At 47.5% G+C, this 23,839-nt stretch overlaps 3 protein-coding genes across 4 annotated transcripts; 1 reads left to right on the forward strand and 2 right to left on the reverse strand.

The window, feature by feature from the left end:
- The first annotated feature begins 2,235 nt into the window (after nt 1-2,235).
- zfand5a (zinc finger, AN1-type domain 5a) lies at nt 2,236-8,822 on the forward strand. Its single transcript, XM_084694977.1, has 6 exons — nt 2,236-2,398; nt 5,179-5,340; nt 5,808-5,910; nt 6,010-6,095; nt 6,686-6,802; nt 6,955-8,822. Exons 2-6 carry the CDS (start codon nt 5,181-5,183, stop codon nt 7,101-7,103), a joined length of 615 nt encoding a protein of 204 aa, XP_084551103.1. The 5' UTR covers nt 2,236-2,398; nt 5,179-5,180; the 3' UTR covers nt 7,104-8,822.
- A 2,535-nt stretch (nt 8,823-11,357) lies between these two features.
- LOC146219790 (uncharacterized) lies at nt 11,358-15,337 on the reverse strand. Of its 2 annotated transcripts, none has more exons than XM_084694302.1 (5): nt 15,008-15,337; nt 14,464-14,691; nt 13,917-14,083; nt 12,603-13,750; nt 11,358-12,176 (listed from the first exon to the last, which is right to left on the reverse strand). In XM_084694302.1, the coding sequence occupies exons 2-5, from the start codon at nt 14,687-14,689 to the stop codon at nt 11,762-11,764; spliced, it is 1,956 nt and encodes a 651-aa protein (XP_084550428.1). In that variant the 5' UTR covers nt 14,690-14,691; nt 15,008-15,337; the 3' UTR covers nt 11,358-11,761. The 2 variants fall into 2 exon arrangements, with proteins under 2 accessions (XP_084550428.1, XP_084550429.1); XM_084694303.1 differs by having other exon boundaries at nt 14,464-14,695.
- Nucleotides 15,338-15,768: 431 nt separating this feature from the next.
- On the reverse strand, nt 15,769-23,322 carry gda (guanine deaminase). The gene is made up of 14 exons (XM_084694778.1): nt 23,178-23,322; nt 22,653-22,741; nt 22,135-22,306; nt 21,631-21,718; nt 20,432-20,537; nt 20,023-20,050; nt 19,653-19,760; nt 19,059-19,166; nt 18,769-18,866; nt 18,354-18,421; nt 18,077-18,223; nt 17,632-17,750; nt 17,283-17,310; nt 15,769-16,750 (listed from the first exon to the last, which is right to left on the reverse strand). Exons 1-14 carry the CDS (start codon nt 23,301-23,303, stop codon nt 16,686-16,688), a joined length of 1,350 nt encoding a protein of 449 aa, XP_084550904.1. The 5' UTR covers nt 23,304-23,322; the 3' UTR covers nt 15,769-16,685.
- Between the last annotated feature and the right edge of the window lie 517 nt (nt 23,323-23,839).

Below are 23,839 nucleotides of genomic sequence, written 5' to 3' on the forward strand. Positions count from 1 at the left end.
TCATGTCAACCATACTTGACTAAACTTCTTTCCAAACGGTTTACCTATGCTAATGTTGCAAACCTTTATCGGCCTCACCATTTAGTCAAATGCAACTTATTAGCATCTCGAAAGCTCCACCCCTGTGGCACTGGATGTAAATCGTATGTAACAACCATCTCTCGACAAAACAGCCTTTGTGACAATAGACAAATAAGAGTTGATTCATGTAAATTACCTCTTAAAACGCCCAGATACCGTGTCCAGAGAAACCTGCAGACGGTCTGGGAAGATGGTGGTGGTGGTGGGGGGTTTCAGTTGAAGGTTAGGCTCTGTATACATCTCTACAGGCAGATGATGGATGTGTTTGGGTGGGCATGTTCATGTTTCTAGGTGTGTCTAATCTGTTTTTTGGATTGCGTGAACTGCAGTTTGAGCTGGGGTTTGTGTGTGGTGGTGGTGGGGGGGGGGGGGTTGTGTGAGTGTGTGTTGTGGATGTGTGTGTTGTGGATGTGTGTGTGTGTAAGTGTGTGTTGTGGATGTGTGTGTTGTGGATGTGTGTGTGTGTTCACAGGACCGTACGAGGGGGTGGCTTTCTGCCTAAATAAATCACAACTGCATAGCTGAGCGTGTCCCACTGGTTTGGACGAGATCACTGTGCATGTTTGTCCTGACAGCGACATCAGCTAGGCCTCACTCCACAGCCCTGCGACACTGCTACGGGCATAGCTACTCTATGACACTGTAAAAACATGTGGGTCTAATCCCGCTTTCATGCACCCTCTGCCTACATACCATCACCCCAACTCTTTAGATGCTAGCGTCATCGTTACTTGTGCCTTGTTACTCATCACTAATGCTTTCTACACTTGTCTCGGGAGTAGGGTAATCAGGGATTCGTGGGTGCGTTCTCTGTGTCTCTCTCCCTCTACCTTTCTCTGTCTCTCCTTTTGGTCTCTATTTCTGTCCCTCCTCTCTGTTGTGTACAGGAGGAATTCGTCTTTGTGGAGGCGGCAAGTTGGACATTGTTGTCTCATGCTAGGGTCTGTGGTTTGGTGTTGTGTTTGTGTTGGTTGGGCTCTGTGGGTTTTCATGAAGTGTGTTTTTATGGAGCACAGTGTTATGTTCAGCCAACTCTTATGGGAGTCAATTAAGGGGTGCGTTAAAATGGTCTTTTCTCTTTCTCCCTCCATATCTCCCTCTCTCTATCTTTCTACCTCTCCCTGATCTCTTGTCTCCCCCTCTCTCTCTCTCTGTCTCTCTCTCTACGTCTCTCTCTCTACGTCTCTCTCTCTCTCTCTCTCTCTCTCTCTCTCTCTCTCTCTCTCTCTCTCTCTCTCTCTCTCTCTCTCTCTCTCTCTCTCTCTCTCTCTCTCTCTCTCTCTCTCTCTCTCTCTCTCTCTCTCTCTCTCTCTCTCTCTCTCTCTCTCATGCCCTTAGGGCAGTGGAGGGTGTGACAGCGCTGACGAGGGGGGAACAAGAAGGGTCTTGCAGAGCTTCAAGGTAGATTGTTCACACTCCACATTCACGTCAGTTTCCTACCACAACAACACAGAGATCAGAGGGTCACGTGTCACAATGTACGACTGTCAAGAATCCGATAACGATGACAACATAGAGCCAAGTTGTGGCGTGTTTCCGAAAAACTTGTTGTTGAAAAAAACTTGAAATGTTTTGTTTTTTTAACGTAGCCTGTGTAGGCCTATGGGGTAGGGAGTCCTACTCTATTGAACACTGTGTCTCTTCAAAAACATGTTTACTTGGTGCACAGCTCACAGGACGAGTTTCTCAACTGAAAATGGCTAGTGGCAGTCAGACACTCTCACATATCGGGTGTCTCCTACAGCATGTCATCACTGATTTGCTTTGGTCTTGCTCCAGAACATAAAGTCAAATCAATGTCGGGATGGACGAGGAAACAAGGCAGCTGAATTGCCACATCCAAGACTTATGATGACAAGACCCAGTCAATAGGCCGTCATTCACACATATTTCGTTGTGAATATCCTTAAGGCATTACTCAATGAAATTACCATGGTATGGCTCCACGGTATGTGGGGGGATGACGAATGGATGTGTAAGAAGGACAGACCTCCCCCACGCTCGAGGACAGGCTCAGCCCTTCAGTACAGTAGATTGCGAGACACGCGCTCCAGGGTACTGGGGGTAGCCAATCGCTACACGTTATTTTACCCGTGACATCATCTGCCACTCCTCTTACTAAAGAAGGAAACAAACATCGACGGAAAGCAACCGGAGAGACGGGGCAAGAGTACAGAGAACAGTATTACATTCAGTCTCAATCGGAGGATACATTGACACAGAGGACGTTATTGCCACAGCATACTGTGTGTTTACGGGAAACCCCGACTTGCGCGAATACATTGTTCTTCTTGTGGAATTCCTAACATCTGTACAGGTGAGACTTTTTAAACAATCAATTGAACGGCTGAAAAAACTGAGTGGAGACTTACATCAACAACGTTTTGTGAGAAAATTCGAAGAGAATGTTGAGCATGTTACAAACCATTCATCAGCCAACCATTTCCGCTAGGGGAAACGGTAAAAGGGAGAATAAAAGCTCGAATTTATCTTGGTTGGTCGTGGCAAACAAGATATGGCTCTGTTAAGTGGTCACCACCTCCTTACTGAAAATATCACAAGCCTTTGAACGTGACCCGTTTGGGAGGGGAAAAACAAGGAAGGGAGCCAGCTAGTGGTGGCTATATACTGTTTCCAGGCTGGGGGATGGGAGTGCTAGCCTACTTGACTGAATAAAAAATAGAAAAGAAAATGATCGCAGTGTCCTCAAATGTTATTGTCGAAATTGTTTGATTATTGTTATTGACATTTGAAAAAAGTAGACTCAATTTTCATTCGTGTTCGGAGATGAGGTTTTTTCAGTGGGTTAGAACGGTTTTGGGGCTTGTCAAATATGCTGGAAGTCTGTATTGTTACCTTGTTGGAAAGTAACAAAGGGGTGTTATTAATATCGCCCCGGAGGTTTCTCTTTAGATAGAGGTAGTTGATAAACTTACGTTGATCTAAACTAGAAAATGAATGCAACATTGGAAGGATGGGGGTGCTGTCAGTAGACAAGTAAACAGGAAAAGATTGCAGACAAAGAAACCACAAATGAACATATGTTTTCTTTGTTTTATCTGGCCTCTTAAACCAAACAAAGCGTCAAATTATGACTACTATGTGGATTTGTAACATCGCAGTGATGCCCTGTAGAATAGTTGAGGAGAGTGGGTAATCTCTACAATGTTGCAAGTCAAGTAGCCCCCCCCCCCCCCTCCCACAGGTAGACTACAGCGAGACTGACTAGCCTATTCTGTCTCGCACGAGTTTGCTAGCCTGACCAAGTGGTTTTGGCCAATGAAATATTTGCCAGCTCATTTGCATCAAGTTAATATTCAGTTCATAAATGCCTTTTTAGTCGACAAGCGATGTGTTCAGAAATAGATAACCATTGCTCGCAGACCATAACCAAGATATCTCAGCTCAGTATCTTGTTAAACTGAACTATATGGTTCACTATGTAATGCAGTCAATAACGAAATAGGCAAGCCAAGTGTTAATACTAAATACTAACCTTAAGCTGTAGCGTAGCTTATAAAAAGGTTTGCATTAAGGCTATGCTGGCACATCCTCTCTGTCGTGTCAACTATGGAACCCCTCATGGAATGGATGCGAAGATGTTGGTTTCAATTACGTCATGTCGATACATAAAACGAATAACAATTTTCCCATGCTGTATATTCAAATTGAGTTGTTTCTGCAATTGAGAAAACAAGTGTACTGTGTCCCGCACGTGGGTCGTGGTGAACTGGTGATTGACAGGTGAACCCACCGATATCCGACTTGAGATAGTGTGGTTCATAGTTAGGTTATTAGGAGAGGACGGTTGAACAAAAATAAAGCGTGTAACCTTGATACATGCCCTTTGTTTAGTTGTTGATAAATGAACATTGGTTTGGAGAGAAACGGTAAAAGATAACAGCGATTGTTTGAAATTGAAACACAAAAACAAAACAATGATCACCTGCTGACAAACACAGTTGTTGGAAAAACAGACCCTGAATACAGACTCTGAAGTTACTAACTCGAATTACTCCTACGTCTTGCTTATAAATAAAACATTTACAATGCCCTCCTTAGTTTGGGCAGTTGCCAAGACAGCATTTTAAGCAGGCAGCAGTCAACGACAACATAAGGGGTGGGGGGACTGACAGGTGAGAGCAGGATTTGTTTGGCCCTCTGTCAGGAACATTGATAGAATGTTCCAGGCTGAATGTTGTCCTCCTCCAGGAACATTCTGAATCTGTGGTGGTGGTGGTTGTTTTTTGTTGTTGGTTGTTGAGGTGTTTTAGCTGCGACCGGACTTCACAAACACGTGTATCCGCATGTCCCCTTTCTGACGGTCTGGTCTCATTCTTTCTGTGTTTTAAGATGTGCAGTTCTGCAGTGGAATCCTCTGACTGTGATGCCAGGCTTGTTGTGTCCACCTTGTTGTAAGCCGTGTCCGTTTTTTGAGCGTGTGTGTGGGCGAAAACAACTCCATGTTCCAAATTGTTGCGTGACAACTTTTAAGGCAGTGAACCCGTAGCCTTCTAGCTTCGGTTTCTTGTTGTCTATGACTGTCTATGACTTGAGTGATACACACACATACTTTTACATGCTATCCTTCTCACTCTCACAGACTCTTACATTCTATGTCAGTCTGTCCTTCTCTCACACACACACACACACTCCCTCCCACTCACACACACATTCACCCAGGCAGTGAATATTTGCTTAATCAGATCAAGCAGGAGGAGAACCAGAAGAAAGAATGCTGTACCAGTCATTTATGGTAATGACACATAATGACACATCCTCCATGCGCTTAGCCCCTGCCAAAGGTGATCAACGGAACAATTGTGTATTGTTCTCGCTAAGGTCGCTGAGTGAAGCAATCTCATTCATTAGTGAATCTGTTGTGTCGAGGCTGGACACTGTCCTGGGGCTGGGCGGGGAGACAAAACAGGCCTGTGTTGAGTCTCAGATTACTAGATTTTTAGGGATAAGGTTGATGGGCTACTTTTGTCTCTCTCACACACACACACACAAACACACACCTGTACAAAATCAGCCCATGTTTCCATGTTGTCTAACCAGCGCCCCCTCTCTGCCCTCCCCCCCCCCTTCCTGCAGCGATGGCCCAAGAAACCAATCAGAGCCCCGTGCCCATGCTGTGTGCCACAGGCTGCGGTTTCTACGGCAACCCCAGGACCAACGGCATGTGCTCAGTGTGCTACAAGGACCACCTGAACCGACAGCAGAGCAGCGATCGCATGGGCCCCCACAGCCCCATGGGTAAGAGGACCGCCGCCCACCCACCCCCCACACCCTTCCTGCCTGGTCCAACCACCCCCCAGGCAGGCGGGGGGAGGGTGGACACCGCACTGGGCTCTCCGCCACCTCCGCCCCGGCCTCTCTGTTTTTCCGTGTGATGTGACGAGAGACAGCTGGTCCACGACAATGTGGAGGGAGAGGTTTTCCTATTCCACCCCCCCCCCCCCCCCCCACCCCCCCCAAAGACTTCTAAGGTCAAATATTCCTGTTGCCATTGCTGTGTTCCCAGACAGCAGCTCAACAGTATAGTCTCTCAGAGCCATGTCAGTATACCATGAAACGAGGAACGTTTAGAATGTTTTGTGACTTGAAATGTTGGCCAAGTAGCTGCTGTCTGGACATTCATGGGTCCTTGGAGTTTGACCAGGGCAAGAACTGGACGAGTTGTGTGGTATGTGAGCTTCATGTTGCTCTCTCTCCCCTACCAGGAAGTGCCAGTAGCCCTAGCTCTGAAGCCTCAGCCATCCAGAGACTGGAGGCCAGCTTAGCCAAGGTAGACCCATCTGCTGGACCCGCTACAGACATGTCTAGGTAAGTGTGTGTGTGTGTTCAGATCTGTATCAGAGCTACACTCCGTTCTGGTGGATTTTTTTTTTTTTTTCTTCTACTCATCTTCCTCTTCTCTTCCAGAACTATCCAAGGCTCTCTTCCTGTCACTCAACAAATGACAGAGATGAGCATCTCCAGAGAGGACCCAACAGACACCCCAGAGCCTGGTGAGACACCTCTCTCTCTCTCTCTCTCTCTCTCTCTCTCTCTCTCTCGCGCTCTCGCTCTCGCTCTCGCTCTCGCTCTCGCTCTCTCTCGCTCCCTCTTCCCCTCCCTTTCTCTCTCTCTCTCTCTCTCTCTCTCTCTCTCTCTCTCTCTCTCTCTCTCTCTCTCTCTCTCTTCTCTTTCTCTTTCTCTTTCTCTTTCTCTTTCTCTCTCTCTCTCTCTTTCTGTCTCTCTTTTTCTTTCTGTCTCCCTCTCTCAAGCAGTCAAGCAACTCCTTCACACATGCAGGCCACACACACACACACACACACACAGAGCGACAGTGCGACCTACTTCATCCCTGGTTTATCATCACCCCTCCTCCTTCCATACCTCAGATCTGTTGGTTTACTCTCGAGCCTGCGAGACGTTGCCTAAAAATAAGCCTGTTTAAAAATATCCTCCTCACACTGGAGGGCCTTCTCAGACTGAACCCTGGTGTTGCCCACACACACACACACACTCACACACACACACACACACAAACACCCGCACGCTCTCCTCTCAGCAGAGTGGACAGGGTAGGTCTAACTGAGCTGTTTGTTCCTTCCAGTGGTGACTCAGCCCACCGCCTCCAGCCCCCCGGCCCCCAGCGAGGAGGGGAAGGGGGACACCCCCAAATCCAAGAAGAACCGGTGCTTCATGTGCCGCAAGAGGGTCGGCCTGACAGGTGAGAACGTCGGAAGAGGGTGAACGCGGTCGGGGGAGCGCGGCTCCATTCACACGATATATTCATGGAGGTCATTTGTGTGTTGGCTTGTTTTGAGGGCTTATCCATCCTCGCCACCCCGTAACCTCGTCTACCCCCCCCCCCCCTCCCAGGGTTCGACTGTCGCTGTGGTAACCTGTTCTGTGGCCTCCACCGGTACTCCGACAAGCACAACTGTCCCTACGACTACAAGGCCGAGGCGGCCGCCAAGATCCGCAAGGAGAACCCTGTGGTAGTCGCTGACAAGATCCAGAGAATATAGGTCAAACCTGTGACAAGGACTGTGTATGTAGGTGTGCGTGTGTGTGTGGGGTCAACGGATTATCACGGACTCTGAAAAATCCCAGCCTTGAGACAAGATGAGAAAAAACAAGATTCTGTATGAGGAAGATGCTAAGATGATCACCTTTTTTTTGGGAAGCGGTGGGGCGGGGGGGGGGGGGGCGTTGAAATTCTTTTATTTTCCGTTTTCCCAGACTATTTTCTGTGGTGTCTTTGAAAAACACGTGTACTGTCTTCGGAAGAGCACACTCTGGGGTTGCCCAGGGAAGGTAGGACTCCTGTTGGACTGGTGGCCATTTTGTGCCAAACTGCGGGAGGCCATTTTGTGTTCAGACCAGTGCTTGTCAGTGTGTTCAAAAAGAGAGAGAGAGAGAAAAAAAAGAGGAGCTCTCGTCCTGTGTTCCAAGAGTCAGGTCAGCGTTCGGGAACGTACAACGTTGCAAACGACATAATGCACATGGGTTTTGTTTCCGCCCCCTCACTCTCTCTCTGTCCTGTCTTACCTAGCTTTACCTACCTCACAGCAGGAAGTGTGTTCCTCCTCGTCACATTCTCCGCCCCAGCGTCTCTCTCTCCTTCCTCTTTGCCCACTATCACTTTATTGGCCAATGCCAGGGGAGGCTCGTTGGAGACCTCCACATTTCAGGCAGGGATAGGTCGCCGCCTCTGACCTTTTGGGCCGCTCGCCGTCTTACAACAACTATGGGAAATGTGATCATTTTTTTTTGCTTTGCGTTGAGATGCCGTTAGGAGGAGAAGAGGAAGAAGAAGAAGAAGAAGAAAGAACTTTTATTCTGTGACGCTTGTGAACGACATCAAGGGCGATGAAGTTCAGGGAGCAGAAGGGATGACTCCTCGTAGGAGGGGAGGAGGGCCAGAGGTCCTAACCCCGGGGCCAGTTCCCAGGATGAGGACCGCTCACCAGCCGTCACCACCGCCGGCGACGTGTACCTGGATGTCAACATGCGCATGGGCTGCTCTATCTACATTCATGGAATGATCTGAATGACTTGGATTGTGCTTCAAGCGTTTGGCCATTTATTTTATCTGCCGAAAGACTATTTCTGTTCAAGTTGTGTTTCCTTCAATAACATAGTACTGATATTAGCACATCCCTGTATTCAATGGAGGATTGAGGTTATGTGAACCATGCTATGAATTCATTTTTGGATGCGAGTTTCTGTGAATGTGTGAGCACAGGTTTGTGCGTTGTGTGTGTGTGTGTGCGTCGGCACGCGTGCGTGCGAGTGTGTGTCCTCTGGAGCAATTTGGTTTCAACAGCACATGTTTACAAAGCTAGAGGAGGAGCATGCTAGTGCTCCGTTTGGAAAATAGAGATAAGACTTTACGTTTCTGCTCTCTAATGGCTAGCGGTCGGTGTTACTGATGTACGGGACGGGAAAGAAGCATCTGTGTGAATGTGCACGTGTGTGTTTGCAAGCTGTGTGTGTGTGTGTGAGACCTGCGTAGATCATTTTGTTCTGCTTTTAGGGATGTGAGATTATTATTATTCATTTGAAACAAACCCTTTGTATCAGTTTGAGTTCTCCTTTATAATTCTTAGTTATATGCAAATTTGTACAAAAAAACCAACAAAACAAATGTTGGTATTCATGTATTACATATAATCTTGCTACCCAGCATTACAGCAGAATTGTATCATGTAAATAAAACTATGTACAAACAGAAGTGGAAAAAAGCTGTTTGTATTCTGTCTGATATGTGGTATTTCAGTTTGTTTGTGTCCCTACCTCCCAAGTGTCCAATCAATTAATAAAAACGGATCCAATAGAGTGACCTCTGACCCCCTCAGCCTGAATAGAAACCACCTGGGTCAGGAAGGGTTACAGGGCTGGATGTCGCACACGACACGAAGGTCATGTTTGGGTCAGGATAGAATGAAGGGTAGCAACCAGAACTTGAATCTGAGCTGACCCGTTTCTAAATCACATCCGTTTGATTTGTACAGCCCTTCAATACAAGCCGTGTCACAGAGGACTGCACATACACCCACAGAGCTGCACCTAAACCAACCTAAATCCAACCCAACCTCAAATCTATCTGGGGCACAGCCTTGGGGGAGGGGGGGGGGAGGTCTGTTCCAGAGTGTGTTATCTTTGAAGAGACGGTGTGTTTTATTTCCCACACCTGTCACAAGCACCGAGGAGTGAGTCAGCAGATGGTACAACACTGGGCAGCTGCATGCACTGCTGAGGTAGGAGGAAAGAGGAAAAGGTGTGTGTGGCGGTGATTAAACTCCTGACCCCCTGTCTGTGTAGCGCTAACAACGCCTGACAGACACGCTGTGACCCCAGCCATGACCCCACTGAAAAAGACATCCCATTTGATCAGAGATCAACTCCGGTGGTCCCTCCATTGTTGAAATGGGTAATTCTCTCAAAGCTCCTTATGTAATGACAATAATCATATTTTCATCCAAATCCCAGTCCAGTGTGGATTTGAATGGACGGCTTCTTGATCCTGTAGGCAGGTGCAACCCCAGAGCCATATCTCACCCTCAGTCTGAGACGCAAACTGACTGGATATCTAATCATGGAAAGCATCACTCATTCACTGTCCTCTGTAGCTTTCTGGGTATTTTGAGGTCCACCAAAGACAAGCACACACACACACACACACCTTCAGCGCGAAATGAGAGCAGCTGAATGAGAGACACTGAAGAGAACAAACAGTCTCTCTGACGCAGAGGACAGCTGTACCCCTGTGTGTGTGTGTGTGTGTGTGTGTAAGACAGAATGCAGGTTTGAAACAGATGCACATACACTTAGTAGAGGCTTCTCCTTACGCCTACTCTCAATCCTAATGTTTCTCAGTTTTCGGTGTGTGTGTATATGTCCCTGTGTGTTACTGCCCATTTGAGAGAATGTGCGTGTGCGTGTGCGTGTGCGTGTGTCGGGAAAGCTGGCTTAGTGTATGACATCACAATGACGACTGGGGACAACTGCAGGGGCAGGGGTCTTTGGGGCCGGGGTTTACCGAGTTCACACTGGACTTAAGCACAGTTTTACTTTTTAGAAGGATTAGGGTACATCAAGATGAGAAGGAAAAAACTCTGCCATAAATCCTACCTACTCTCAGTGACCCCTTCTGTTCAGCAGGATCGAGGCAACAGCCCAGCTATGAACATCTGGATCAGAGCAAAGCCATAGGACATAATCACGGGTTGCTAGGCAGACTTGGGTCACACTTTAGAGGCCCGAACCTGCGTGACTCGTACAGTGTCTTACGCCTGCCGACGTCAAATAAAACAAGTATTACCGGGAAGAGGTGGATGACTGGGAGGCAGAGGGAGGTGTCACGGAGACCGGCAAGCTGCTGGAGGCCGGATGTGAGCTGATACGAACGTTGGGACACAAATGCAAATGTTGAGATTGAATGAATGGACATGAATGAATGGGCGCGGCTGTTTGGGTGTGTGCGCGCATGCGCGCGACGTGCGGAAAGAACAGGCTGACAGGGAAGGGCTAGATTAAGATTAGGGAGGGGTGACCTGAGGTAACGCCACTAAGCTCTCAGAGAGCATAACCAGATTAAACCAGTCTGGGCTTACACCCGACGATGACAGTTCAAAACAGGTCTCCTCTCTGACCCATACCCCTCGTCATAACCACCTCTCTTTCGCTCTCTATTTTCTCCATCTTACTTACATCTGTGTGGCCTCAATTCTGTTAGAGGGATGGGAACACACAGGGGCAAGGAAGGGGGGAGAGAAAGGAGAGAGAGAAAGGGACAGGGGGAGGAAGAGTGGAAGAGCAGGAGGGAAAAGAGGAGTGAAAAGAGGAGGAGGGGAAGCGTTAAAGACGGGCTGCATGCCGTGGTCCTGGGGTTGATCAGGAAGTGTCAGTCGCTTTCCAGGAAGCTAATGATGAACAGACGACAGGCTGTAGAGGCTTCGTATTCAAGTCACTCAAGAGGAAGAGAGACGTAAGAGAGGGAGGCTGTGTAGAGAACAGTAAGATACCATCTTGTACACACGCACACACAGATTTGACCTCCCGCAGGTAAGAACATATGAGGTTGAACGATAAAGAGAGAATGCCTGGAATCCAGGTGACATCTAGTGTCCAGTTGTGGAAATGCTAGTTTAAAATCATGAAATATCCACGTGATTTGTGATGATGATTTCGATAATGGTGTACCCACGGAACCATCTAGTAACTAGAAAATAATTGTGGAGGATCTCGACAATTGATTCAAAAGAATGTAGCATAAGTGAAAAACATTGACATTTGATTTATTTAGCAGACGCTTTTATCCAAAGTGACATACAAAAAGTGCATATGGAAAGCAAAGTAGAACATCAAGAATCAGAAGTGCATAGTTCTAAGTCTTTTGGTGGCTGAAGGAACAGTCAAGTAGGTGAGTCAAGGAACAGTCTGTATTTTCCAGGCGCAGGGCAAAGTAACCACATCTCAGCTACCAGGCACTACATTTAAAATATAAAGTACAGTTCATCTACTGCAACTGCCACATATTAAGTAATCCATTATGGCTGGCTGAATTTAAAAGGAATCTACAGTAGAAGATTTTAGGAAGTGAAACAACTACAGGAAGTAAAAGTGCATTCTTTCCTTCATGAAACCATAGTGCTAGAGAGGTATATTTGGTGATCTTCCCTCATGTCCACTTCACAGTCAGACCCTGTGGTCTTTTAGTGGCAGCATGCTGGATGTCCTTTACATCGCTTGCCTTCACGTGCCAGCATCCCGTCAGATCCAGGCTTCTCATTCGCTCGCAGGCCGCAAACAACCTCTTAACCGTCATCCCGGTCACATCGCCATGGGCCAGGTTTAGGTTGTGTAACCGTGCCAACGGGCGGGACCCTTCCAAGACGGCAGCAGGGGGGGGGTTTCTGCACGGAAGGTTCCGGGTGGTCTGGAGAACCCTGTGGAAGACAGAGTCCAGGGGACAAGGCACGGCCACCAGACACACGTCCTCCAGCAGGGGGGAGCCGGCCAGCAGGTGCCACAGCGCCCCCCTCAGGGCCCTCCAGGACGGCGCGGGCCTCAGTTGGCGCTGGTCGCGGGAGAAGCTGAGGAAGGGGGGGTGAGAGGAAGGGAACATTCATCACCCTCCCTCATGTGCTGTAGTTCTGTCTATCTCGTACCATGTCGACATGCAATAGAGACCCAACATGACCCCCCCCCCCCGCGCAGAGAAAACGAGGAAGTGTAAAAAGAATACCAGGGGATTTCCAGTTTATAAATAATTGACACAGTGTTGCAACTATCAGTCGTTTAGGACGGAACTAAGATGTCTTTGCCGATGACAAACCTCGACACTTGATGTTCAGGCCCTTAACAGCCCTGGAGGAAAACCCCACTTACTTCGTCCTCACGTAATCTCCTACACCCTACAACCCCTCTAACCCAGTGTTTTGGCGAGTTAAGCTGACACAAAGTAAAACTCTGCCTGAAAAGCTTCATGTCGAGCCTTGCCAAAGAACCTCCATACTTACTGGAGTGAGAGAGAGCACAGCTGGAGCAGACAAGACCCATCCAGAACATTCTCCTCCTCCTCCTCCTCCTCCTCCTCCTCTTCCTGCAGGGATACAAGAGGGGGCTCACAGTGGATGAGGAGAGTCCTCAGTTTGGGGCAGGTGTGGAGGAGGTCCACCAGGGGGGTGTGAGGGCTGGTTCTGACACCCTCCAGGGTGAGGGAGACCAGGGAAGGCCCTACACAGCATAGGGCCGGCCGTAGCTCCTCCAGGGGCCCCGGGAACCGCACGGCCAGCCTCTTCAGCTGCCCCGCCCATCTCCGCAGCCCTGCGGCCAGCGGAGGGGCCTGGCCCCGCCCCCCGTCCTCCTCACAGTCCAATGAGATGGAGAGGAGGGCGGGGCAGAGCCGAGCGACGGCGGGCAGACTCCTGACTGACAAGCCCTGGGCTTCCTTCAGGGACAGGTCGACACACTCCTCCCTCATCCTTCCTTCCTCTTCACCGACCCCTCCTCCGTCTAGCCTGTCTGCCTGAACCCCGCTCACCCCCTCTCCACTGGCCAACTCCCCTCTCACCCCTTCATCATCACTCCCAACCTCCTCCCTGCCCCAGAATCCACCCTCATCCTCATCCTCCTTCTCCTCTCCTCCTAGAGCCGCCCCCTCCCTCATCCCCTCCCCCTGCTCCACCCTCCTCCTCCACAGCTCCCCCAGGCTGCACACCCCCTCCCTGGAGGCAAAGGCATCTGTCTCCCTGCCCTCCCTGCGGAGGAGCAGGCCGCAGGCCTCTCCCACACCCTCCAGGGCCACCCTCTCCAACCCGGGCAGGGAGAGCAGGAGGTAGGCTGCAGCCGCAGCCGGGTCCCCCTCCTCCGGCCCTAACCCGATGTCCAGGGCCAAGAGGCTGCTGAGGGGGGCCGTGGGGCTGGAGGAGGAGGAGGCGAGGGCCCCTCCCAGTGGTAGCAGGCCTGCGGGGGCCAGGAGGGGGCAGCGGGACAGGTCGAGGTGGCGAAGGGCAGGACAGGAGAGGGCCACCGCCCTCACCACCCGGCTGTCACACTGGGTACCGGCCAGGGAGAGGGAGCGCAGGGAGGGAAGATAGCCCACCAGGTCACACTGGACCTGGGCCAATAGCTGCTGGGCCCCTGATACATCCAGGCTGGACAAAGACTGGGGAGAGGACCAGGACGACCAAGAAAGAGACAGAGAGACATCTGTGACACATCTCATCCATACCAAACAACCAAACGGCCCTTATTTGGACAGTCTTGAGTTTGATTAGTATATTCACAAAGGGCTTCATACAGCCGGGGGGGGGGGAGGGGGGGGTTCTAACCTGGCAACGTCCTGCGATGAGGGAGCAGAGGGAGGGGGTGACCAGGGCCGGGCAGGATCCCAGGTTTAGGCCCCTGAGCTGGGGGACAAGGAGGAGGTGGAGGGCAGCGCGGGATAACTCCCGTCTGGAGCACAGCAGGGATGTTAGCTCCTCCACCAGCTCCCCCGCTGGAGAGGGAGGAGAGGAGCGGGGGAGGAGAAGTGGCGAGGGAGGGGGAGTGAGGCAGAAACGAGGTGAGGTAGGACAAGAGAGGAGAAGGGGAGAGAGGGAAAGAAGAGAGGGAGGGATGAGCATTAGAAAGGAGAGGAGAAAGGGAGATAGGTAGGAAGGAGAAAACTACAAGTCCCATCCACACCAAAACAACACTGACCATGCTGACAGTAGGTGCGTTCAGCTTCATGCAGCGCCGGCGCCGCCGACAGCCGGCTGCCTTGAAGCAGAGAATGCCATTGGCTGCTTCAAGTCAGCCGGGCTGCAGGCGGCTGCAGGCGACGCCGGCGCTGCATGAAGTCGAATGCACCTATTGTGTTCTTCAGCCTGGACTCACGTAGCTCACTGAAGGGCCCCATGATGTGTCTGAAGTTGTACTGGTCCATGTAGTTCTCAGCGTAGTCCTTTACCCACAGTGTTTTCATGTTCTCAGCTAGGCTGCGTAGGCAGAGCTGACCTAGCGATGCTATGGTACCATCCTTCTCTTTCCATCTCCTCCTTCCTTCTCTGGGTTTCAACTTCCTGTTTTGAGGTCTCTGAGGCGTGACTCGGTATAAAGGCATCACTTCCTCCAAAGTCAATGAAAGTGTTAGCTGTACAGTGCAATCTTTTGGTTTATAATTGTTGGTTTACGTATAATACTTAAGTTTCTATGAAAACAAAACAAATCTTTTTTCTTTAATTGTTTCGTTGTCATGATGAGTTTCTGGGCAGGCATACATGGCATGCATTTATTCTAATTTTACACCTCAGAACAAAGACGTAGCCTCGAGTGAAAGTTCCCAATATTTGGAATTTTGAAATTCCTGTAGAAGTACAATAGCCTAAAGTGGGAAGTCACATTTTTCTCTGATAGCCGCTTTGAGTTCCGCTCAGCTTACCTTATGTAGGCCTACTTGTGTGCCAAAAGGAAAAGCTTTAATATGGCAATTGGCAAATGGACTCGACGCTAAAACAACCTTTGAACTAATACTGCACGTTTTGGGCAGTAGGCTACCACAGCCTTTGAAAAATAAGATATGAATCGACAGTTGCGATTTGCAAACTAGTATAATGTTTGTACAAAACAAACTTTACATGCGTAGCTTGCATTGTGCTCAATATTTAATTAATTAACGCATATATGGTATATTCGTCCTATCAGAATTAGCTAGCGGTTATGTGACGGAGTAAGCTGCAGGATGAATGTACGGGATGGACTTAACGCAAAGTTCCGGGTTTGGAAACTGGACAAGCTTGGGCTACGGTGCTGCGTTCAGGACCCGCAAACTGTTTGAAACTGTTTGAAAATGAATTGGCAGAATATTCCAATTGATCAAACCCCATGTCAAACGTTTTTATTTGATGTTGTCCTATTTGATAAATATATTCTTATGGCAGTCAACTACATGATTGTGGTGTTACATGAATCTTAAGAGGATGGCTACTATGCAGACCCTTGGAACCCTAGACACCTCTCTCCAGTACTGGCTACCCTCTCCACTGTCATTCACAGGTGACGCTAGGCTGTAGATGCATGAAACAGAGCCTGAAGATGACCAGAATAGTCTGGATTTCATCCTGTGTGTGTGTGTGTGCCTGTAAGTGCACCTTCAGAAATCAGAATTATATTGTGAAGGTACAAACGACTACATGCCAAATGTAGGCTATATTAAACTTCTTTTAATTCAAGTTGACATACTTCAAGGAGTACTGAACCTTTTCCCTTTTGCTTTGAATTATAACAAATAGGCAATGCAACAATGCGCATTAATCAAAAGAAAATGCACTGCAACTAAATAGATTTAAATAGTTACCTTTGAAGCATTCATTTTGAATTTAGAAGGCCACAGTTGAATAATCTCTAACACCTGGGCCAAATATTTTGTTCAAGCGAGCGGAATATTCAAATCATTGCAAAAAGCTGACAATACATTCACAGCCAAACAAAGAAATAGACAATAATAAAAAATGTAAAAAGATACATAGATTTAAGACCAAGTCTGACCTACTCACATGGGCTACTGTTTCTCAGGTCAAGGGCAGAACTGTGCTCAACAACAAACTCAGAGGGTACATAAGGAGATGAGGTATAGCTCAGTAGCAGAGCACTTGTCTGCAGGTCAAGAGGTCTCAGTTTCAAATCCCCCCATGTAAGTTGCTTTTGATAAAATAATCTAAATTAATGCATTATTAAATATTTAGTATAAATAACAGTCAAACTTGTCAGCAGATGTAGATGGCCAAGAGGTTGCATTGGTCTGGACAGTATTTCAACATTCATTATCATTCCCCAACACAACTATACGATAGAATTTCCAAGGAGTTGGCTGAAAAGAATACAAAAGCTCCATAATCAATAACTTCTGTAAATCTCTAGTCGTTATTATTCATTATTATTATTCGTTAGCATACATACATAGGGAAAGAACAGCTCACAGTGAACTGCCTATCATTTCCAATCATTCTATTTTTTACACCTGAGTAAGCGGACCAACGAAGGACTGAAACCAAACGGTGAGGGTTCGAGACAGGCTGCTTCAGGATGGAGAGCAACAGATGCGGAGGCAGCACCTCAGGTCAGCCGGGGAAAGGGACCACCCTCCTGCCGGCCACGTAGACCTCCGCAATGTTCCGGTCATCACCTGGAGGTCATTACTTTAGGCAGGAAGGTGCAGGAAGGTGCATACATTCATACATAGGAATCTTAAATAAGTGGTGTACAAGTCTAACTATACTTAAGGTACAAGTCTAACTAATACTAAGGGTATGGACTAACGGACTAATGGTATGTCAACAGTTTGAATAAAATAAAATATAAAATAGCTATAATATACAATATAAAAATACAAATAGGGTAACATACTGCAAATATGGCAAGGTGTCATTGTGCAGCTAAAGTGTTCAAGTCAGTGTGAGCCCTTGGCCCTGTTGAAGAGGCCAGCGGTGGAGGTGTGGCGGGAGGTTTTGGACCTTGGTTAATTTAAGCATATGCTTTCATCCATAGCCACATGGTACAGAGGGAGATTCTAACCTGCAACCTTTTGATCTTCAGACAAACGCCTGAACTATACCTACCTATACTCCAGAAAGGGTTTGAGTGGGTTGAACCCATGTCCGATAACATGAATGCAATCGAACAATATCTATTTGATGTACGGGAGATGGAATTCTTACCCAAGTTAAGGAATTTCTCCAAAAGCACCTGGGAATTACAAAGAGAAGGTGAAGGTTCCGCATGAGTTCCGCCGACACACGTGTTTGTGAACAGGTGTGTGTTTTTTATGAGTGTATTTTTTATGAATGTGCTTGCCTAAAGAGTGTATGCGTTGGTACATTAATAATAACCATGTAATCATTAAGCAGACGCATTTATTCAAAGCGACGTACAGGATGGGGGGGGCATATTTGACCATGTGACTCTGCTGTCAAACCCGTGAGCTATAGCCCTCCCACCTGCTAGCCAGCCATGCATGTTTGTGTCACTGAGAAACTACGCCGAGGGCGTGGAGGCGTGGCCACCTACCAGAGGCTCCTCCCTCTGGAAGATGTCGACGGGTCCCTCCTCTGCTGCCAGGTTCACCCGCAGCGCATCAAAGTCCTTCCCCACCTCGAAGTTCCCAGTGTGCTCGTCCATGGACAACGCTGCAGACCCAGCGACACACAGTCAGGGGCCCTCCTGTGCACGCTCGGAGCCTATGGTGCCTATGGTGGTGCCAACCCCCACCCAGCCGCTCCTAATGGGCTCTGCCACTCGCCACGTTTCAAGTTGCCACAAAGCTTCTAATGAGCAAACTAACTCGCTAGATAACCTAAACGTATTAACTGACTACACTCTAACTAATTAAATAACTAAGCTAACTATCTCAACTCTAAGTAACTAATTTATTAACTAGTTAACTAGCTAAACTCTTAAAAGAAATAATTTACTAACTCAATAGCTTACTAAGTAAACCAACTTGCTCACTAACCTTGGCTCCCTCCCAGCGTGGCCAGTCTGAAGACCTCCTGGAAGCTGAGTGTTTGGTGTTCTGAGTCCTTGATGGTCAGAGCTTTAGACGTGTCCAGCGTCTTCCTCACTGCGTCCAGCATGGAGGGAGAGTAGCCCCCGGCCACATCTACACACACAAGGAGCACGTTTACACCCACACACACACACACACACACTCTCTCGCACACACATGTTTTAGCACGTACGAAACACGCGCACGCTCGCCCCCACACAGTAGGGTATAGCTCTGGGCCTACCTGTTCCCAGGCCCAGCTTCACTTTATTGTTGAGAACGTTGCGGACATCCAAAAAGCCACTGCACAACCTGGGATGAAGGAGGAAGACAGGAGGAGGTAGAAAAAGGGGAGACAGGAGGAGGAAGGAGAGGGAGAGACAGGAGGAGGAAGGAGAGGGAGAGACAGGAGGAGGAAGGAGAGGGAGAGACAGGAGGCGGGAGAAGTAGGGAATGACAGAGAGGAGTAGAGAGAGAGAAGGACCTTGATTTCAAAGACCGGAGACGGAGAAGAGACTAACTGTGAAGTGGGGTTAATAAACACTGTAATGGCTGGTTCATTTGTTGTAATCGAGAACAGTGTGTTCTCTGTAAGTATTTGTTTAACAACGGTCGGGGGGGGGGGGGGGGGGGTTGGGGGAGTGGGCAGAGGGACTTACGAGATGTTGGAGTTAGGACAGTGAGCGATGGACGCCCCCGTCTCTCTGAACAGTTTCAATTCTTCATCCGACAAGTGACAACCATGAGCCATCACTGTCTGCTCTCAAACACAAAGCACCCGATAGTTGTTTTTGTACCTAAACGTTAACTCAATTTGTTTGTCTTCTGCATCAGGCGCTTAAGTAGAAAACAGTAACATTTAGATTCGTTGAACTTTTTCCATTATTTCTGAACGCATTTCTGCGTGCGTTTCGTGACGTTTCCACATAGCTGTGTGTTGCAGAGCTACCTTGTCAGTGAGGAGGTTGTGTTTGAGGTAGACGTCTGTGTAGGACTCAGAGTCAGGAAACAGCTCCTTCACCATCTGCACCTCCTCCTTGGTCTCGCTGATGTGACTCTGGGGGTCAGAGGTTAAAGGTCCGTTCATTGACAGGAACACCTCAAGGTACAGCCGAGCAATAACAGCTTTGTGGCGCAACGATCATCTCAAGTTCAAGGTCTTTCAGCAAAGAAAACTGCCCCGCTCCAACATCACTGCCTGACCTTGACGATCTATATCTCTAAGGCATTCTCTGCTGTTACTGTGTCCGTGTCTTTCTGTTAGAAAAGAGTCCCTCACTGTATCCAAGGATCAATATACAATGACTACAATACAAGACTTTCAAATGAATTCCAGAGATCTTTCTAATTGTGTGACAATAGTCCCATGAAATACAAACGCTCACGTTCTGATGACCTAATTGTCGGCAACCTCGACAGAGACAGTGCATCTCATGACACCAAAGATCCAAACCAGCCTGCTGGTCTCCATAGCAATGCCGCCCTGAGTGTTTCCCCCTTGGTGGGTTGCCGTGGTGATGGCTGTGCCCAGGTATAAGCTCACCTGGATGTGCAGGTGGTTGTTTTGAGCGATCTCCCCCAGGTGGCTGAGCAGGGCTGGGGAGCAGGAGGGGGCGAAGCGTGGGGTTACCACCGGCATTACCAGGGGATACTGGACACCAAGGATCCCACACCAAGACAGAGAGAGAGAAGGAGAGAGAGAGAGAGAGAGAGAAAGAGAGAGAGGGGGGGGGGGAGACTCTTTAAAGACCAGCTTCCCATGACAGAATCAACAAGTGTAATCATATCAAGACTATACTCTGTCCAGATGTCTCATTGCATGCTGTGTATGTGGCACACTTGGAATGAATAGCTTGTAAAGGCTTGTAAAAATGTTGCCCCGGGAGACAAGGTGTTTGAGGGAGGATCCTTACCTTGTTCTCTAAGAGCTCTCGGATGAACCTTGAAAGCAGGAAAACCAGCAAGTCAGCAACACATATCATAAGACAACACACCCCATCTCCTCAGACACCCTCACCCTGCTGACATAGCACACAGAACTGGGAGAGACAGCGAGCTGTGGAAACTTCAGCAAAGTGCAACAGAACTCGACCTGAACTTGTGTTGAATAAAGAGGTCCATTCTCTGCCCAGAGTCATGTGAGATATTCAAACACAACATGAAGCCCTCACTGGCCAGATTGGGATGGATATTTTTGATATGACACCAAGTGGTTCAACCCTGAACATCAGAGTTCAAACGGACATATACCAAGCCGACACTTGGATGCTTGATGGCTGAACATTAGTCTGACAGGTGTTTCACTGTGAAGACGCAGCCTACCGATTGGTCTCGTCCAGAGATTCCTCCGGGGTCTCTTTGTAATGCTGGACGGCATCGTTCCTGTCCATGCACACCTTCCCCACAAGGGCGCGCTGTCCAAACTCATCTACAGCAGGGCAGAACAACAGTCAAAGGGCAGATTTGTTCAGAACGTTCTGTCACTCTGAATCTGTTAAGCAAGTCACCTATAGGGGAAGGTCATTACCATACCTGTCTAATCCCTTTGTGGTAAATAGTTAGTTTAGGACAAAACCAAACTAGCAGGTAGGCCTGCTGTATAGTATGTCAACCCAAGTGTACACAGGTGAAACTTTGTACTTTGGACTGAGGTTACGTAAAGCAGGAAACATTCCAGACAGATGAAAAAGTGTCAAACTCCACTCCGTCAAACTTTCAGATAGATATCTCCTGTCAGTTTGTGAAAATAACTTTCTGTGGGATTTTTGGGGGGTCAGTACAGTCAGTAACCATAACAACATATTTCCATGCAAGCGGATTATCATAGCTTTATGTGTGCTGACAAATGGGACATTTCACTCTGTGAAGTACACTGTGTAGACCTGTACCTAATGTTCACATTTGGAAATGGTTACATAACAGGTTTTGTGTACTTGAGTCAAATCTTGACCCCCCCTCTCTCTCTCACTCGCTTTTCCCATCATTGTCTTTATCATTAATGTCAGTCTAATGGATGTTCTGCTCAATTTTCTAAGATATACATCCCAGACTTACATTGACACTAGAATCCTCTATAGGAATCAAAAGGCCGCTGGGAAATGTAGTCTTGGTGCGGTCCTGCCCCCACCGCTCATACAAGGCGAGTTCCAGTTGAGATGGTTTTACACCTCCAGCTTCTCCCTTTTGCCTCTTCTTCTTTTTGACGTGTCTGTATCTGGAAACGCCGTCCTTCCATCTCTGTCCTCACAGGCCTCGGTCATGAGAACTGTCTCTCCCTCCCTCTCTCACTCTTTGTCCTCTCTGTGTCTAATCTGTGAGTATCTCTCCCTCTCTCTGAATCTCTCTCTCTCCTTTGCTCTCCAGTTTCTGATCATAGTTCCAATAAGAATGAAATGTATCCATGCACATGTGCCCATATGGATGAGTGAGTCCATGTATATGTGTGTGTTTGTTGTTGTGTGTGTGTGTGCATGTTTGCTTTTTTTTGTGTGTGTGTGTGTGTGTAGCATGTGTGTTCTCACTTGCAATCTGCCCGAGCAGGAGAGAAGCATCTGTGTGTATGGTGGCAAAGTAGCAGGCAGTCGTGGTCCCGTTCCTCAGAGTTCTCCTCTGAAACAGACAGAGACACATTCACTTCAACAATTATTAAGGCGCCACTAAACGGGTGGATGTATCTAAACGTATTGTTTTCAACTATCCTGAGTGGAACACAAACAGGTATTTCATCACATTTTCCAATTCCAAGAGCTAATCTGGAAAGCCAGATACACACACATCTCATGACCCTTGCCATTTCCACATATATATTTGAGTCGGTATACAACTTTTACTTCGCAACTTCATCTTGAATCTCCTCATCATCAGATGATAATTGATCTGATGTGTACCACCATACTGTTTTCATTACCAATCTGCACAATTTACTGCACTACAGCGTGCCTTTATACTTTCACTTGACTTAATTGCTTTGATATATTTTGGATATATTTTCATATTAAACTGCTAATAAAACCTAGACGGCTCACCACAACTTGAGTGTAGACTTTGCGGGCAAACTCCAGGTCTTTGTAGCAGGCCTCCACTGGGAAGGTGTAAGTGTTGAGCCACTGGAGCAGGGGCAGGTCCAGGGCTGTGCCTGCGTAGCTGTACTGGGACGCGTGGATGTGGGTGTCCACCATTCCCGGCATGAAGAACTCGCTGTTGGATCCAAACACAGGGACGTCAGGAAACTAGGACTCTTAAAACCCTTGTGTACTCTTCGGGTCATTCTGAGCCATCAGTCATTGTGACCAACCGTCGTTTGCAACAACTTTACCGCATACAAAAACAAAATGAAGCATTTTCTTTTAACCGTTGGGCTGTCTCAGACCCCCCACATTGCGAAGGTTAAAATACAATTATTTGTATTTGCTTTAGTATTGGGTTAAATTGGGTAAACACAACGATGGTTCGTTATGAACCTTTTGGTCATGTGACCCGAAGGCAACACAAGGGTTATTTAATGTTTTCATCGAGTACAGTTGCTGAACCAACAGAGGCTTACTGCTGTCTCAGCTGGGTAACATCCCGGACGTGGAATCCATACTTCTCACACAGCCTGTCCACATCAGTCCCTCTCCCAATGAAAGCAATCTATCAGTGTGATGAATCAATCAGGCACAGAAAGTGGTGTGTAGACAATGAGAAGTTAATGAGTTATCACAGAAAAAAAGTGGGAGTTTTCTCTCAGGAAAACAAGCTATATGGAATTGTTTTTTTTGTATATTAAATTGTATTATTTTTTTATATATCAAATTTAGGACAGCAAATCACCAGATTGTGTTTCAGTTTTGGTTCGGTTTTGGGATGCTTGATACTTTCTGTATTGAAAATCCCATCATATATTGTTTCGAATGGTTATGTAAACCATTTACTGTACTTTAAAGCCATAGTTTGTTAAAGCCTTCTTTACTCTCTCATAAAGAAATGTACTTAAAGTTGAAGTCGGATTGAGTAATACTGAGAAACATTACACCGTATGTTTTTACAATTAAATGATCCATTAAAAAAATATTCCAGTGAGACAGACCTTTCCTAGCGTATCGACTCCTAGAAGTGTGTCGTCCAAAACATCTAAGGCTGAGCTTTGGGTTGAGTGCACAAACGTTCCGCGAAAGACGTGCGCAATGACCATCGTGATTCCGCTGCTGCTCATCTCTACTTATTTTGTTCAGTTCGGCAAAGCATTAAGCAATACACATTGGACAGAAAGTATTTATATTCGAGTACAGTGGGCGTTTAGCTTTATGGACTTATCACAGAGGAGGTTGCGCGACTCCACCTGTAATGCCTCTGGCCAATGAACTTGTGTGCCATTCAAGCGCAGATTTTTTTATTTTTTTATTCGTGTTGAGAATTCACAAGGGGAAGGAAATTAAGAGATTACTAAACAGATAGAACCGATTTTATACACTCAACCTATCTATTAAAATCGTAAATGCTACAATTGTAGGAAGGCCTATGAATGAGCACTTTGGATGCATTTCTTGTATTTTGGTTCTTCCTACTGTGTTACTAGGATATAAACATATAACATTCAACATTGACCGTTACATGGATTGACATATCACAAATCAAATCAAATGTATTTGTATAGCCCTTTTTACACGCAAGCATGTCACAGAGGGCTCACCAATGTGAATTGGATCAAACAAAAGTTCCATCTTTTAAAGTACTGGAGCTGGAAAGTTA

This window comes from Hypomesus nipponensis, chromosome 28, assembly GCF_054491055.1.
Source record: "Hypomesus nipponensis isolate SF chromosome 28, ASM5449105v1, whole genome shotgun sequence".
Lineage (NCBI taxonomy): Eukaryota > Metazoa > Chordata > Actinopteri > Osmeriformes > Osmeridae > Hypomesus > Hypomesus nipponensis.

Bases quoted from the DNA above. Each gene is read 5' to 3' on its own strand.
- zfand5a (XM_084694977.1), top strand. From the start codon at position 5,181: ATGGCCCAAGAAACCAATCAGAGCCCCGTGCCCATGCTGTGTGCCACA. The intron at 5,341-5,807 runs GTAAGAGGACCG...CTCCCCTACCAG, and splicing joins GGGCCCCCACAGCCCCATGG to GAAGTGCCAGTAGCCCTAGC. The intron at 6,096-6,685 runs GTGAGACACCTC...TGTTCCTTCCAG, and splicing joins AACAGACACCCCAGAGCCTG to TGGTGACTCAGCCCACCGCC.
- LOC146219790 (XM_084694302.1), bottom strand. From the start codon at position 14,689: ATGCCTTTATACCGAGTCACGCCTCAGAGACCTCAAAACAGGAAGTTG. The intron at 14,084-14,463 runs GTGAGTCCAGGC...CTCCCTCTCCAG, and splicing joins GGGGCCCTTCAGTGAGCTAC to CGGGGGAGCTGGTGGAGGAG. The intron at 13,751-13,916 runs GTTAGAACCCCC...TCCTCTCCCCAG, and splicing joins TCATCGCAGGACGTTGCCAG to TCTTTGTCCAGCCTGGATGT.
- gda (XM_084694778.1), bottom strand. From the start codon at position 23,303: ATGAGCAGCAGCGGAATCACGATGGTCATTGCGCACGTCTTTCGCGGA. The intron at 18,867-19,058 runs GTAGCTCTGCAA...GTTTGAGAGCAG, and splicing joins ACAACCTCCTCACTGACAAG to ACAGTGATGGCTCATGGTTG. The intron at 16,751-17,282 runs GTAAGAATTCCA...AATGACCTCCAG, and splicing joins GGAGAAATTCCTTAACTTGG to GTGATGACCGGAACATTGCG.